General features: G+C 39.4%; 1 protein-coding gene across 1 annotated transcript in view; it reads right to left on the bottom strand.

Annotated features, from left to right (window-relative positions):
* Positions 1–6,482, bottom strand: part of CNGA1 (cyclic nucleotide gated channel alpha 1) — a 17,320-nt gene extending 10,838 nt beyond the window's left edge. Inside the window, exons 1-4 of the mRNA XM_018564951.1 lie at positions 6,379–6,482; positions 5,296–5,409; positions 4,141–4,203; positions 1,088–1,123 (exon numbers count right to left, since the gene is read on the bottom strand). Of these exons, the coding sequence (XP_018420453.1) occupies positions 1,088–1,123; positions 4,141–4,203; positions 5,296–5,409; positions 6,379–6,482 (317 nt within the window). The remainder of the gene's footprint in view (positions 1–1,087; positions 1,124–4,140; positions 4,204–5,295; positions 5,410–6,378) is intronic.
* Between the last annotated feature and the right edge of the window lie 11,217 nt (positions 6,483–17,699).

Here is a 17,699-nt window from a genome sequence, read left to right as displayed (position 1 = left end):
AGAGGCTCGTGCTGGTTCTGTGGTGTTCAATGTATACAGGTCCACCAGCACTGATGTCACCACACTAATTAGCACACAAGATTTATTAAGGAGTTTAGAATGTTCACTCTGTAAATCGTGCAAATATCCACTTCGATTATCCAATCATGAATGCAATGGTCATGTGATCATCCAGCACTGGGTCTTTCTACTCTCTGTTTACTTCCTGCTTGGTTCCTTCTTTTGTGAGTCCATGTCAATGTCTACATGTCTACATGACATGGACAATTCCCATAGGTTGTTCACCAGAGAGGTCCTCTCAGAATCCAGAAGAATATGGAGGAGTCAAGGGGACTGGCCAGCGAGGGTCAATTTGCGGGACTGAAATAGTGCCCCCCCCCCTTGCCAGAAACACCAGGTGAGAAAAACGAAACACCTGTCAAGATGGCTAAGAAGAGGGTATGAGGGAGGGATGTTAGGGAGTTTTTTTTGTCCTGAGCTGGGCTATGATTACCTTAAATCTGTCCTTATATTGTTTTACTGTGCTTGGAAATGGAGGGGGAGGTTTTTAGGCTGGCTTATAAGAAGGGATATCACAGGAGGACTTTACAAGTGGGGAGATGACCATAGTGCAAGCTTGGGAAAGTGAGATGACACAAGAGAACAGAATATCAATTTCAGTATCAATGGGGGTATGCAAATCACAAGACTGTCTAAACAGATATAAAAAGAATGTAGTTAGGTAAGGCAATTTAAATGTATACATTTTAACTGGTTATTTAGCTATTTGACTGGAGTCAAATAGTAAAACCAAAAATTGTTTGATTACAGGCATGCTATGGCGGGCAGACACAATTTGACTGTTAAATAACACACATACATGTAACCTTATTTCTTATCAATTTGTATGCCAAAGTTTTCTTACCAAGTTGATAAACTATTCTTTGTGGTGGACAGTGCTCCATTGAAAGCCCAATTATTGTCTGATACTGCCACGATCACAGATAGCAGAAGACAGAATTCAGAAAAAGCTACCTTTTGAGTCATTATCTGAGAAAGCTGACAGATCTACAACTTGGAGAAGACATGTACATATTTATATACATACCTCTTTTTTTCTTTTTTCTTTGTCTTTTTTTCCTCTCTGAAACATATTAAGAATTGTAATTATTTTCAGTCTTTGATGTCACTGTGTAATTTCACATGCTACAATATTTTCAATATTAGGGATGCACCGACACTAGTATCAGTATCGGTGCCAATACCGAGTATTCAATGCTCCTGATACTTATCCCAATACCAGAACTTCCGGTATCAGGAAGCCGGGCGGTGAGTCATTACTGGCTTCCTGATTGGCTGGTAAGCTGGCTCCATGCTCCCTCGTCACCAGGGAGCATGTAGCTGGCTTCCTCGGTGACTAGGGAGCATGGAGAAAGCTTCCCTGCCAATCAGGCAGCCGGACAACATGTAATGACTCGCCGCCCAGCTTCCTGATTGTTCGGGAAGCTGGCCAATCAGGAAGTCAGTCGGCATGTCATTACCCGCCCGGCTTCTTGATTGGCTGGAAAGCCGGCTCCATGCTTCCTCATCACCTGGTAACGAGGGAGCATGAAGTCGGGTTCATAGCTAATCAGGAAGCCTGGCGGTGAGTCATTACACGCCGCCCAACTGCCTAAATGGCAGTATCGGTATTCGGTATCGGCGAGTACCGGAAAAAAAATATCAGTACTCGTACTCGATACCGATCAACTGATATCGGTGCATCCCTAATAAATATTCTATGCACATAAGAAACCTATGATTAGAGTAATCGTGAACCATATATAAAAGGCAAATCTTTGTAACCTAGAATATGTCTATTCAGGGGATTCTATGTTGAGGGTTTAGAGTTGTACACTTAGGACAAAGTAAAGAATTAGGAAGGGGATCTCCTGGATTGGGTTGACTCTTATGAAAAATGTTTGTATCCTTTTATGAAAATATATGAACATCTCTAGTGATGAATGAAGCTGGTCAAAATTTTCTGTGCAAATTAGACTATTTGTATGAGTTACCAGTCCTCTTCTGAATAGCAAGCTTCATTTTGGACCTGTAAGTGATCATTACTTGGTGTGCTATGTCATCATGCACCAAAGTGTACGTAAACACTAAAAAATGAGCATCTCTTATTTGCTTCCATCTCGTCTGTTAAATATATCATAGAAAGCATTTTGTTGTATCTGTTTGGTAAGTACAAAAATACCTGATGGGCATGTTAGAAATTCAGAATGTCCTGTGATTACTTTCTGTGAGTATTTAGCCTTCCTAGTTCTTATCTTGGCCCTACAGAATGATTAGTGTCTATGTTGTAGAGATCTGAAAATAGGAGAGTTTGAGGAGGAACTTTACCAATATCTTCAAAATAACTACAAAGGCACCTTTAGTAATGACAATCTACAACCACATACTTCTAGATAATTGAAGGTTTTTTACTTTTGCAAACCTTATTTTTCTTTTCTTCCCAGTCTTCTGACAGTGGCCATTTTAACTAAGGGCAGGTTACTAGATCTCTCTTTACTTCCTGGAACTCTGGCACATGTGACTAGGACTTTTCCCTGAAAATTCATGAGGTAACAGATGAGATTTCCCAGCAATGCTCTGCCTTCCCAGGATGCAATGCTTGGCCACGATTACATCATTTGAGCCAAAATGGACCAGGAAGTGGGAAAAAAAGTAAAATAAAAATATTTCCGTTTAGCTAATGAATGTAAGATGATTTCATATCAGCATGCCGAGCTGTATGCTGATGTGATTTTGAGTCAAAAGGGGATAAAGGTCTACTTTAAGCAATTTAGCAAAAGAAATCTGGGCAGAGCTGACACAATTCAGCCCGCGAAATGTGTGTTGTCAACTGGCAGATTTACAGATATTTTTCTGTGCATGCATAGTCTTTTAAAGGGATAAATATGGGATATGTGCATGTATTGCAGAGATGTACAGCATGTTTTCCCTGACAAATCTTTTAACTACCCTTATTTGGCCTTTAATACATCTGTATTTGTAGGTACTAAATCCTAAATAAGGGTCACAATGCCATGATGCCATAAGACTGTGTGCTTGTCTAATGCCTCATTCACCTGGATGCAGGACGTGTGTTATGTTAAAGTGATGAAGTAAAGTCAAAATGTTTCTAATCCTGATTAAATCACTTACAGTGGATGTTGCTCCGTGATGTTTAAAAGGTTTAGCTTCCTGCAGAATGCTCCCTTGAGTTCTGGCCCTGATATCCTATTTTAGGATTGAGAGTTTGAGAGTTTAACACTACTTTAAGGTACGTGGATGGGAGGGCCACAGGTGTTCCTTTTACCAATTGTTGAGTTTATGGATAGAATGGAGGAGTTTACTTAATCTGAATGGTAATCCTAAAACGTGTTTTGAGTTTAAGCATCATTGAACAAGGGGAAGATTACTTCTATCTGAGTCATGATTTGCAGACCTTTCTCATGTTTAAATGAAAAATATTTAGGTAAGCATTGTCTAATGTTAGCCATGCACAACACAATTTTTCAGAAGATTCAGGCCCCATTCACACTGAGCGATTTATATCACGCATATTATCCGTGCGATATCGCTCTCCAATGGAATTGAATGGAGCTGTGCTCGTCGCTGTCGCGCGCCGCTACAGCAGGTCCCTTTTTAGCACAGATGTCGCGCGATTCCACTAGGTCCAATGCAATCATTTGCGCGATATCGCGCAAAATGACAATCGCGTGACAAACGCGCGATTTGCATGTCGCCTAGTGTGAATGGTGCCTTAAGGAAAAGGCTTTATCAGGATAAAAATGCATGAATGATTGTAAGAGGTATTGTTTTCTATCTTTTAAATTGTAATTGCTATCTCCTATAAACTATTTTACATACTGATTGTCATTAAAAAAACTCGAACAAATTGGAAAATTATTTCAGTTGATCGTTCTTTTTCCCATTGGTCGCCAATGACAATTTTAGTAGCTAGAATATCGCACTTGTTACTTGGTTCATTCAATCTATATTGAATCCAGTGAAGAACTGGCCTGTGAAGGTCAGTGAAGAATCCAGTGAAGAACTGGCCTGTTTATAGACAGCCTGAGATTGTTCAAACTCCTATATTGTCACCTTAGAAGGTCTCATGAGAATACTCACTCATCTTTGTTGTTGTTGTTGTTGGTATTGCAGACAGCGCTAGTACCAGGAAGGTGCTGCTCCCTATGGAAAATACAGTATTTAGGATTAACTGAGTTACTTTCACTACCAGCCATACCTTCTTCTCTTCTAGTGCATTCTTTCAGGTGGATTACACTAGTGTCACTAGACTTTATTATGCTGAAAGACAATTTTCTGGCTTTAGAGAAGAGATTTCCCCCCATCAGGCCCCAAAATGGAGGCCATGGGCAATTGCTTGGTTTGTTTTCCCTAACACCAGTCTTGGCCCTGTAATTGTGTGTAAAACTGCAGGTTTTTTCCTTTTGCATTCACCTAGCTAGGGATAAACATGCTTCTGGATAACAATGAAGGGACATATCACCAGTGCATTTCTGTCAATAATTTCACAGAAATTAAAACATATGGAATTACTAGACAAACAATTTTGTAACTGAATGTTATTTAGAATTACTTTTCTATTATGTTATGTCACCATTTTTCTTTTTTACATATTTGCAACTAAAATGCCTTGGATTAGTTCTGTACTCTTCCACAGAAGCTTGTGTGTTTTTCAAAATTCTGCACAAAGTTTCATGTCAAATTAAACACATCTCCTACAATAGGATTTCTATTTTTAGTGAGAGGTATTCTAAATATGGCCATACACTAGTAGATTCCAAATGAAAGTTCATATGGAAGATCTTTCTTTACCACCCTATAATGCCATCAGACACTTGATGAATTTCGATCGAAATTTCACATGATTTTAACGTTCGAAATTTGGAATGAATTGAGTTTCACGAATGCAAACCACATTCACTGTTAACATTTCGTTAGATAGAAACATTTTCCATCCTGCACCTTCCCTTTTTTTGTCACAATGGTCAAAATCAATCTACAATTTGACCCCATCAATTAATAGAAGGTCAAATGAATGTTCTTTATTATGAAAGTTCTTCGAAAACCTAAGCCGTGTACGGCCAGCTTATATCTTTTGAATGGCAGGGATGCAAAATGTTCTAAATACAACCCTGAATGATTATGTGATGATAATACAAACAGATAATTCTATGTAGATGTTTGAGTTCCGACAAGACAATAAGATGTAAAGTAAAATACAGTAAACATTTGCAATAAAGTTTGAATGATACATACTTGTGTAGTGTTGCAGTCATTGCATGCACTCGGTTCTTGCTTGCATATATACTGTGACATTTTGGATGTTCTGTATGTAAGCCACCATTACCTACGTCTTGATTACTTAGTAGTCTGTATTTGAAGAAGACAAACAATAGATAATAAAGCTGTGCTCAAGCAATGTTTGGCTGTGTTTTGGCAAAACGATTTTCCTTCATGTGAGACGGGGTTTACATTATTGTTTGAGATAGCAATCGACACAATTGGATCTTTGGTGGTTACAGCCCTCACGGAGCAGCAAAAGTATGTCAGGTAAGTTCATTTCCAAATCTCTTTTTTTAATGGAACACTTGTAGGTTATCTTAGGGCCACATTTCATCGGCACTGTAGTTAGTGGTGTGTCAAGTCAAAATGGCAAAATGGATTCTCACAGTGATACCTTTTAGTGGCAAATTAATAGTATTCAAGAGATAAAAGGTTTTCAGAGCTCTAAAGCTCCTTCTTCAGGTTTTATGCGAGATAAAAATATAAATGGGACAATACAAAAATATATACAGATTATAAACTTTTTTTTTTTAGTTTTGCATAGGGTAAGGAAGGGCTATAACCCCTGCCAGCTTTTTTCCCCATCTGTGTCCAATTGGGGTTGCTTCCCTTGTCCCTTCACTTCCTGTCTCATAGTTAAATCAAGAAGTGGAGGAAATCCCTCTACAGAGATAAAATCCCTGGTGGTCAGCAGTGTCACCAGAACTAGCGCCGCCATTGGAAGATTTCCCATCCATTCCTGTTCTGTTCCTGACAACCCAAAGTTTGGGATTTTCTTTCACTTTCCATTAAAAGGCTCACTAGGACAAATAGAGGGACACAGACAGCGATAAAATCCTTATGAGTGTTCTAATTTTTCTGGCTAGCAGGGCTGAATACTAAATAACATATTATTTCCTGTTTGTATCTCCCATAATAATTACAAATATACTACAGTAAATTTTAATTTTGGCAATGTCATATTAGTACTGAGACAGTATCACACCATCCCATTGCTTGAAATAAACCTGACATACAAAAAACAATATGTAGGAATAAATTCCATGTGTACTTTACCTGCTTTCACCATTTTCCATTCGTACAATCTCTTTATCCATGTCTTGTATTGATACTTTTGGTACTGTGCCATAGGTATGTTGAGTGTTAATTAATTTGGCCATTGTAATTTTCTTTCTGCTAAAGAAAAAAATAGTATATAGATTTATTTCTATCCTAACATACTGTAAATGTGGTGTTTTTTTTATCATATGCTAGTGATATACTATGGTGAAACTAAATACAAATAAAAAAGAAAAGGCATGCATGTCTTAGGGCATAATTATAAAGCAGTGAAGGTGACTTTTAGGGCTCATTCACACTGGAATCGGCCGGCAGGATTCCAGTGTGAATGAGCCCTAAAAGTCACTGCGGGGAAGGACAGGTGCTGCGTGTGATTAGTATGCAGCCTCCCTCCTTCTCTATGGGACTATGTGGCCGTATGCCCCCCTACGCTCACCTCAAGTGCAGGTCCGTAGGGGTGCGTGTTTCCTGGCTCGGACGCAGACAGGGGGGCGTACGGCCGCGTAGTCCCATAGCGAAAGACGAGGACTGCGTACTAATCGCACGGAGCACCTGTCCTTCCCGGGAGCTGAGCGATACAGCCCTACACGCAGCACTAAGCTGTACGTGCCAGCCGATTCTAGTGTGAATGAGGGTTTACCAGACATTCACCGGCAATGAATCAATCACTCTAATTTAAAACATGTGCACCAGGAAGATTCACTTGCAGGGATGGTTTGGTGAATGTCAGACTGACTGCTTTATAATTATGCCCCTCAAAGTTATTTAAGGTTAGCTTGGCAAGAAATAAAGAAATTATGACAAAGGACATAACGAAGGATGAGGTATTAAGTTGAGAAAGCAAGATAGAAGGGAAATGTAAAAAGCAATGTGTAGTGGTTTTGGATATACTTTATTAATTATTGCCAGGGATATCATTGTTATTTTTTTCTTTATAAATACTAAATAAATACATACTAAATATTCCACATTCCAATTCCATATTCCAATTTAGCATTCTTCATTTTAGACTGCAGGTGGAACTTTCAGGAGTTTTTTTTGTTCCCATTGTTTACAGTGCTCAGTAGCTCAAGCTGTAATTTCCACACACAAGTGGATGAGGAGTGACTCAACCCTACACAGTGAGTTTTAGTCATGCAAATGGACAGGAAGCTACTGCTGTGCTCTCTCATTAGCTAACCCAGTGCGCCAAAAGAATGGTATCGTTTTTAACTCATAGAATCAACGTGGATAAACTTAAGAACAGAGTCTCAATACAGATATGGGTCTCTTTTGGTGGAAGAGCTAGTAAATAAAACATTACATGGCCATTCGATACAACACATGCAATATTTGTGTTTATTAAATTACATTAAATTCACCCAGAAGGTTATGGTACGAATTTATAAAAGAAGTAGTACTTTACTAGGTGTGTGTGTGTGTGTGTGTGTGTGTGCGTGCATGTGTAGTAAAATAAAGCTATCTTCAAACAGTAGGTACTCATTTTTCTTATTACATCACAAATCTAAAACCTATGAGGAATAGTCCTCATTTCAAAATAGTAGGTGGAGGAATCATTTGCATGGCCCTGTCCAAAAATGAGGCATTATCTTCTTATTTTTGGCATATCTACTGGAATTAGACATGTTAATACATTCTGTTATAAGAAGGCTGTACTGTACTATGTAACTGACTAATAGATTGAGTCATTTAACAGAATGCAATCAAACATTTTAAAAATAACCTGTACAACTCTAGTTGTCCCCAGGAAAGAAGCAGCAGTAACGATTTGAAGGCCTATACTAAGATAAAGAACAAGTGGAAACTTGCTTCTAACTTTTCATATCACATGTGTTTCTGGGGGGTATACTGTGAATTCAGTTTTTATCTTTCAAAGGAATCCTGCATTGAGTGAATATGGAGGCTACCATTGCAGACTTTCACTTCCGAAAATGCCATTTTCTTGACTGTCATTGTGTTCCAGTGGCTTAGGTTTCAAGGTCATTGCCCTAGAACAAGGTTGAAGATCAGCAATTCTGACTTCAGTCTGACTTTCTAACCTTCATGCTTGTTTCAGGTCAGCAACTGAATGGGGTTTATTTATTAAAAACAAATAGGTTATTTACTTTGCAAAGAAATTCGCACTTTGCAAGGAAATTTTCTCTTAGTTGAATGTAAAACTCTGCTAAATTCCATCATCCAACCATGTGCAAGCAAAAATACTGTTGGTTTTTTTTTGTTCTAGCATGTGTTTGTGTAGCCTCTGAAAACATTTTCCCTGCAAAGTTAACACGCTATTTGTCTTAAGTAAATCAACTCCAATGCATTAAAGCTAGAGGCAGCAGGAAACTAGTATTTTTAGAAGAAAATATGTAATGGCAGCCTCAATACTCTGAGAATGCCAGTTGCCTGGCTCTATATTGTTTCAACACATTCAGACATTGAAGCTAATTTTTTTAAAAGAGTCAAAATTCTTCACTCAATAAATTGTACCTTTGTTCATTTTTAATATGCAATTAATCTTCACTCAATTTATTGAGTGAAGATTCTCCGATCCTTCAGTAAATCAGCCTCACTGACAAATTTGGGGAAAGAAATCTAGAGATTTCATTAAAATGCTGCCATTTTCACTAAATGCATTGAAGTTTCCATTGAGGGGAAAAGTGAAATTGAGGTGTTTTGGCATTTTTTAAAGGTGCAATGGACTTCTTTCAAGGATCCTGGACCGGTTCTTGTTCCCTCTTATTAATTGTAGCATTATCTCCGGTGTGCCATTGCTAGCACATGTTCTAATTTCTGTTCTGTGAGTAAGGTTTCTCATTCTATGACAGAAGGATAGCCTTCTACAAACAATGCTCCAAGCTCACTCCTGTGATGGACTACAATCTCATGTTTAGTTTACTAATTTGGATCGAGATTGGAGTGGTGACTACTGTACAACACACATAAGGACCATGGGAAACAAAAGTAGTCACCCTCCAGAAGGAAGGACAGAGTCAGCACCAATTCAGAGATGATTTGAGGATCTACAGCCGAGTAATACACAAATAAGATACATTTATGTTAATAATTAGGGTACTTGAATACATTTATAAGATTTGACTCCTGAGTTTAGTGTCACTTTAATTAAAAAATAAAACAATCAACATTGAAACATTAACAAAATACTTTCTGGTCCTGGAGAATGATTCATTGGGGGTAACAAACTTATACCTAACTTTGGCTTCAGTAGCAGGATTTTATTACATTATTACATTAATAAATTCTATTTTTCAAAGCTGTGTTTATATTCTGGCCGCTCAAAAGCTTGTCCTGTTACTCAACTCTAACAACTTATGACTTGGTTTGTACCTATTCAGTAGTGATATTGCTCCCATCTGTCCATCATTCAAAAGGACTGTCCCTTTTTTGGAACCGAATCCCTCTGTCCCTCCCTCCTCCATGTGTCACATTAGGCCAAGTGATCACATGGACACCTGTCAGGGAAGCCAGCAGTCGTCTCCTGACTGGATTTAGAGTCATGTCTGACAGTGATCTAGTTATATTCTAACTGGATTAGCATTATGATGCCATTGAGATCTACGCAGGCCAACTCACGGAATCGTAACGCACACGATATTTTAAATATTGTGTGTTATAAAATTGTGTTCAGAAATATATATATATTCTGTTTTAAAAAGTAAAATCGATCATTGTGTTTAATTGTACATACATAAGTGCAGCAGATAATTATCATCCCTTATGCTACATTACAATTGTTGTGATCATACAGCTTCAAATGGCATTAGTAAGTAACCAGATTGTTACAAGCTTGCTCTTACACATTTTAGTTAATTGATTAAATATAAAGATTTATAGATTAAGCTGTCAGTGGCTCAATAGAAATTAGCATTTTGAGGTGGTGCAGAAAAATAATTAATGTTCCCTTTTAAAGTGTATTTGCACTTTTGCAGCCAAATTGGGATGACACCTAAATTTAAATTTGTTACATGTTCCCATTCACATAGCATAACTTTTAACTACCTCCCGGCCCGCTGTTGTAAAAAAAACGGCCGGCCGGGAGCTCTCTAGATCTGAGCGGGCGTCTTTAGACGTCCGTTCAGACACGCCCCCTCGAGCGCGCCGCTGGGCACGCACGAGCGTGAAGTGCCCGAAATTTAAAAACAGGCAGCGATGCCCGTTAACATCCAAGCGATGTGCCGGCTATAGAGCCAGCGGATCGCTTGTATGGGGTAACGATCGGTGTGTGTCCCCCTCCGCATTCCCCCCCCGCCGTTGTCCCGGGCTCTGCTGTGCCCGGTGCGAGCCCGGGATCAGCATGGTGCCTTTGTCACTGCAGATCACAGGGAGATCGGTACACGAACTCCCTCCGGTCCCCTCTCCGCTGCAAGAATGTGGAAGTGTTGTATGTTACATCACTTCCGCATTCTCGTGTCACTCTCCAGCTTCAGAAGCTGGAAAGAAGCTGATGGAGCAGATCTGTGCTTCATCAGCTTCTTTTGGGGGGTCCTAGGTGACATTAGGGGTCTTGGAGACCCCTGATGTCTCCATAAAGAGGACCTGTCACATATTTTGCTATCACATAGGGGGGTTTTATTGGCCCCCTATGTGATAGCAATAAAGTTTAGTGGAAAACAAAAATAGGAAAATAAATAAAGTTTCCCCCCCCAAAAAATTTAAAGTTACACATAAAAAAGAATAAAAAAACAAAAAAATGTTTTAAAGTCCCCACCCATACATACACGCATGCAAACATGCGTCGGAGGCGCATACGTGCAAAAACGACGATTGCGCCATTTACGCCGCACATGTTACATATCACCGCGAACGTCGCAGTGAGAGCAATAATTCTAGGCCCAGCAATCCCTGATAACACTAAACTGATGAGAGGCAAAAGCTTTTAAAGCGTCGCCTGTGGCCAATTTTGGGTATGGTAGTTTTCTGTGATTTCGCGGGTGCGCGCAATTTTAAAGTTTGACATGTTTGGTGTCTATTTACCCGACGTGACCCCGTCTTTTATATTTTACCAAGAAACTGGGTAATAATAAATGTTTCCTAACATTATGTTTTAAAAAAACGTTTTTTTTCAAAATGTTCAGTAATTTTTCCTAAGTATAGTAAAAAATAAAAACCGCAGTGGTGATTAAATACCACCATAAGAAAGCTCTATCTGTCCCCAAAAAATGGTATAAAATTAATTTCAGTACAGCGTTGTATGACGGAATAAATGTCAGTCAAAGTACTGCAGCGCTAAATACTGAAAAATGTCCTGGCCAGGAAGGGGGTCTAAACACTTGGTCTTCAAGTGGTTAAAAAAAAATAATTGCTGGTTACATTTTAACTTGCTGTTTTCTGAAATCTCCAAAACTGAAGTTTTCCCTTGCTTTGTATTCATAAGGTGATGTTAAAGTATAAACGTTTTTAAGCTATTTCAAATTCTGATGAAATCACTTACAATGAATGCGGCTCCTTGATGTTATAAGCACTGGCCCTGATATCCTGTTTTAGGGTGGCACCTTTCCCTTGCATGGTCATGTGGAGGCACCCTTGTATATGCTAGTGTGTATCTCTACAAATACACAGTCACAGCAAGACAAGACACTCCTCTGCTCCCTCCGCCCATATAAATAGACAGCTCCTGGAGACTGCACTCTCCCTTGTGATCTTATACTGGACAGATAGTTGAAGGAAGCCGAGCTATGAGAGCTGAAGCTGTTCAGGAATAAGATATCTGTAAATGCTTGGGCAAACATGTAAACAAACACTTTGTTAAGCAATGTATATTTGTTTGATCTGGATTCATTAGTAAAAAAAAAAAAAAAATCTACTTAAAGAAGGGGCTGAGGAGTAATGTTTGCCATAATTAACCCTTGTCTGTACTGTGCTAGCAGTTCTCATTATCATCTGTAAACCAAATCTGAAAACTCTGCTCTAACAAGAGATTAAAGATCTCTTGGATTCTACATTGTATGTGATCGAGGGAAACTGAGGCTGCCCCCTCTGTGTCCCTCCGCTTTCACATTGCCTTTGTTCAGAGTAGCTTGCAGTCTGGCCTAAGGCCTGCTCCAAAGAAACAACAAAAAAAGGAAAAAAAATTTTAAAAAGTATTTTCGGTATTCTGTATGAATGGGAACACACAACACACATATAGAGGGGTTTTCTCAAATTTGACTGCAAAAGTGGAAATACACTTTAAGAGGGTGAAGGCCAGACAAGGGCATTTGTAAAGTATAATAGAAGAGAAACATGAGGGATAAGAGAAACAAGGGTTGAGGGGAGATGGATTAGGAGGAGGCTGGGGAGACACACCTAACATTAAAAATGTAAAGTCCCATAGACCAGAGCAGGGGCTGACTGGCAACTTTTAGCCCAGGGGGCAAGTACAACACAGAGGCCCATGATGCAGCGACTTGGCCCCCCTCCCGCTCTGCCTCTTCCCCCGCCATGGCAATCCATGTAACGGTAGTTTGAATGGTCGCGAGATGTGAGGACTCCTAGTAAGTCCATCAAAGGGACGACTGGCTAGGGGATGGTGCTCTCCTCCCACTGTGCTCCCTACATGGTTCTGGCCTAACTCTGCTTCCTGTCCGCTACTTAGGCACTCTCACCCACTTTGGGCCACCGGACTTCTAGGCTGTGAGTTGTTGGGAGGATAGTGGGAGGAGCCAGACAGTCTCAAAATCAGTGTTCTTTAATTTTTCTCGACCCCATACATTTTCTCGACCGTGTCACTTACGGTGGGGCCGTGTCATTCGAATCACCTGTGTTCACGACCCCCTTTCTTCATGCACACCTGGAAGTAACGCGGTAGATACATTTTTGGGTTGAGGAAAATTATAGCACACCAGTAGCGGAGGGATACCTCGTCAGTGCGGTACACGTTGTGTGTGTGTGGGGGGGTGTACAGGGACAATGATGGCATGCTTGGACTTGTAGTTCCTTAGCTGATATATATGTGTGGGGTACAGTTCTAGTGGATGTTTATATAATATGGGGGGGGGCGAAAAAAAATGTTCTGCCCCAGGCGCCCATAACTCTGGTTACGCCACTGTCCAGAATCCCTGCCAGAAGTTACAGTTGCACTCAGAATCTCTGACAGTACCTGTAATGGTGCTCACAGAATCCCTGCCAAAAATTCCTGATCTCTCAGAAACAATGCTGGGTGTGTCCCTTGATCTATGGTGTATTTAAGCACCAGCTCTGGAAGTGGCCTTCTTTCCAGCTACCCTGCTTGTGCAAGAGAGCTATAATACATTTTAAAAAGCCTGTTTTGTTGCTGACCTGGATCAACCTGACTTTTACGCTTGCGGCCTGTCTACGACCATCTGAACAAATCTGACCCTTTTGCTTCCTTGTCCATTGCTGACCTTTGCCTGGACCTGACCATTCTCTAGATTTGAATTGACTTGAATAGAAAACCTTAGATCAACAAAGCCTGAATAAAGCATGCTGGATTGTTGTTTTTTTATAATGCACTGCAACACATTGTAGTGAACAGACTTAACTAAAAACAATGTATTCTATGTTCTCCGGCTCTGTGGCCGTGCTGCTCCTTCTGCTTCATATTGGAGTTGATTTAGTAAAGACAAATAGGCTGTTCACTTTGCAGGGGATTTTTTTTTTTTCTTGCTCATTATTGGTATTTGTTTGTGAAGTGAAATTTAATCTCATTTGCCAAGCTAAAGGAAAATTTTCTTGGAAAGTGCAAATTCCCTTGCAGCGAACAGCCTATTTGCCTTTAGTAAACCAACCCCATTTTCTCTGCTATGCCCCCTGCTCATTCTCACAAGTTCTTAATCCCTTCAGAACTCTGCAGCTGTAAGGGGGTGCTTGGCAGGAGATTGTGCCCCGGCCTAGTACATGTAAAACAGTTGGCATTCATTTTTGTGAGGGGTTTACACATTGGCAGGTGGTGCACTGGAATATTGAGAGCAGAAAGTTATAACCAGTGTTCAGGCTGCAGCTGCCTAATACTTTCTAAACTATCTTTGTTTGCTCAATCCAGCCTCACATGTGACTGGTTAGCTACAAATTACACAATTCATCATTTTTGTTCACTTATTACAATCCTTTCTCTCCTGTTGACCTATCAGATATCTTAGGCTCCATTCACACTGGAGAGGCGGTCTTTGCGTATTTGGCTGCCGCTTCAGCCACTCTAAACAGAAAAAACAATACACTTTAATGTGCACTGTTCACACTATTGCGGGGACTGCGCAGTATGGAACTGTGCGGTCCCCAAAATAGTGCAAGCGCGATAATACGGCATATTCACACGTTCGGGGCTACAAAATAGCCGCGAAAGAGCGGAATTCGCGTGGATTAAAAATATTAGCATTTTTCATCTTCCGCAGGAAAAACCGTGCGGGAAACACAAACGCTATATGTGAATGGTGCCTTATTGGGTCTAAAATGTTCAGATTTTTCTTTTGGTCATACCAAATCTGTAGGCACACCCGTGTCTATAGAAAGCTACCTTCAGCAGCTGTCAGCTAGTGTTGACAACAGTTCATACTGAAATGTTGGTGGGGTAGTTAGAAAGGATGTTGTTACATTGTTGTTTCTTTGTATTTAGTAGTATTACACTAAGCTACAAAGTTGACTAAATTTGTGTAAACATTGGGTCACTAACTTGATTAATGACAAAATGTGGACATAAGCAGTGATGTCAACCAAGAATCCGTCTCTGTTTACATGACCCTGTGAATTCTGAGCCAGATTGTGATCATAGATGGCATATGGATTCATCATTTTTAACTTAAAGTAAATGATAAGTCAAACCAGTAGTTGATATATACTGTATTTTATTGTAAGGCTAAATTTTCAAAACAAAGTTTCATTTTCTCTGCCCTCTTCTCCAATTTTGTTTTATAAACTTAGTTATTATATATTGTATAAAACTTGCAACAGTCTATTCAAAAAACATATTGGTAACCAAATTGCGATATATGGTCACAAGTTTGTGGACACAACTATATGAGCTTGTTGGATATACTATTGCAATACCATGGGCATTAATATGGAGTTAATATGGAGTTTGCCCTTCTTTGCAGCTATAACAGCCTCTTCTCCTCTGGAAAGGCTTTCCATAAGGTTTTGGAGTGTGAGAATGTGTGCCCATTTAACCCAAAAGAGTATTTGTAAGGTTGGATACTTAGGTTAGCTGAGAAGATCTGGCTCACAATTGTTAAACAGGTGTCAAACAGGGGTGAGGTTGGGGCTCTGTGTTCCTCCATACCATACTCATCAGACCATGTCTGGACCTGTCTTTGTACACAGGGGCACAATCATGCTGACAACAGAAAATGGCCTCCCCCAAACTGTTGCCATGAAGTTTAACGCACACAATTCACTAAAATGTCTAAAGCATTAACTGCTCCCTTCACTGAAAACACCAGAACTAGATAATTTGGATGGTTGCACACATACCTTTGGCTATATAGTGTATGATACATGCTGGTACTAATTTAATATCACTACATATTTTATAGTAGAAAGGCGTAAGTTTACACTTTTCCCATAAGACACATAATACCATATAAATAATAGCACCAAAAAGAATGTTTTCAAGGAGAAAAGGGGTTTTCAAGTCAGAAAAGGGTTATATTAGCTAGGGACGTAACTTCTCTGTAGCTGTGCTTATCACTTCTAACAACTATTCTGTTTGACTACCTTCTTCTAAACCTTTCATTTATAATATTTATATATGAGAAAGTCTTTTTGCATATTATAAATGTGCTTTTATCAAAAACATTCAGGACAGTTGTTTAAGACTAATCTGATCAAAGAAAAGAGAGTGGAGAATTTTGAAGGGCTGCCACAGAGAAATGTGCATAGCAGTGTTTATAGTACTGGAAATTAATTAGATTCTATTGGATAAGAAATAGGGCACCTATAAACTTTTGTATAAATAGCTCATTAAAGATGACAGCATTTAGAGAAACTGGTAAAAGAGGGGTCTTATAGTGGAGCTTTGGATGAAAAGGAATCTAATTATTTGGTTCATTAACCATACATTTTCATGTGTGTTATATTTTGAACTATTTAATCAGTAAAGGGCGGAGAATCAGTAGAGAACAGGGCTAGGGGGCAGAGGGATATTTGCCCCCGAATACAATAAAAATGATATTGGTTGGGCTGATAACTAGAAATTGAGATTTTCCCCAACTCAGAACAAAGTCAGACCAGGACCCACAGCCAGTGATAGCTGATGAAAGTTAAAAAGCTATCTGCTCCCTGTGCAGTGCCTGGCAGCAGAAAGTCTTTCTGCATGTATTTTCTTGGAGGCTGTGGGGTATTTAGGGCCCAAGTGCACAAATGAATGCTGGAATAATGCAACAGTGGCATGGGATTTTATGTGAGTCCATATATTTTTCACAATGCAGCAGTCAAGGTGTTCAGCTCATAAAGTTTTTCTTCTGCTACACAGAGTACTGTAAACGTAATGTGGAACAATGTTTTCATAGGAAGTGACCTTAAGGTTATCATGGTTAAAGCAAAATAAAACTAGAATAAATTACTAAACCCACAATAACATTAATTTAAACTGATATAGAACAATTTTTATAGGACCCGTAGTTCATTCATAGTTGGACATAGCTGGTTATCCAATTACATATCTGGAAAACAACTGTTGTGAATAATTGAATGGAAACCTGTTCAAATATTTCAACATGATTTACTGTGGGGTTTCTTGGGGTAAAAGAATACTGTGGGGATATTTGCATCCATGGACATTGATACTTTGAGTTTCTATTGCAAAAATTGCAATGAACCTACCTGTGTCTAAACCAGGAGCCCAGTGATTCACTAGAGCTGAACTAAGGTAATAAGCCTACAAACCCAGCTAAAAAAAAGCTAGTAGATGTGTGTTCTTTGTCTAGCCTATGACCAAGAATTTCATGTGCAGGACCTGTGCTGCTCTGGTACCTAGAGATTATTTTCTGCAGTTGGCTGCTTGATCTTCTAGCCTGTGAAAACATGATAACTATTTGTTGCATGGGGTATGCCTTCAGACTCTTAATTGTGATTGTTGTGAACTCTTACTTTGACATACACTGTTGTCTCATAACTTGAACCTAGAATTCTGTGACTTGATCCACAAATTAACATGGATTCATTTACCTTTTTAGTGAGTTTATATACTTAACCTTGTATCTATATCTTCCACCTTGGCTCTCATTTTAATTTAATTTTTTTTACCTCTACCCTATCCTACCTTCAACTTCCCTGAATTTATAGACACCATGCACCCTTGTGGAAGACCCACTTTCTTCAGACATTATGTTTTGACTTTCTCTGAAGACAGGAGATCCGCACTTGGACGCACACTGTTTACA

This window comes from Nanorana parkeri, unplaced genomic scaffold, assembly GCF_000935625.1.
Source record: "Nanorana parkeri isolate BGI_ZX_2015 unplaced genomic scaffold, ASM93562v1 scaffold800, whole genome shotgun sequence".
Taxonomy (NCBI): Eukaryota; Metazoa; Chordata; class Amphibia; order Anura; family Dicroglossidae; genus Nanorana; species Nanorana parkeri.
Note: the sequence above shows the minus strand (reverse complement) of the source record. Positions and strands in the feature narration are given on the sequence as shown.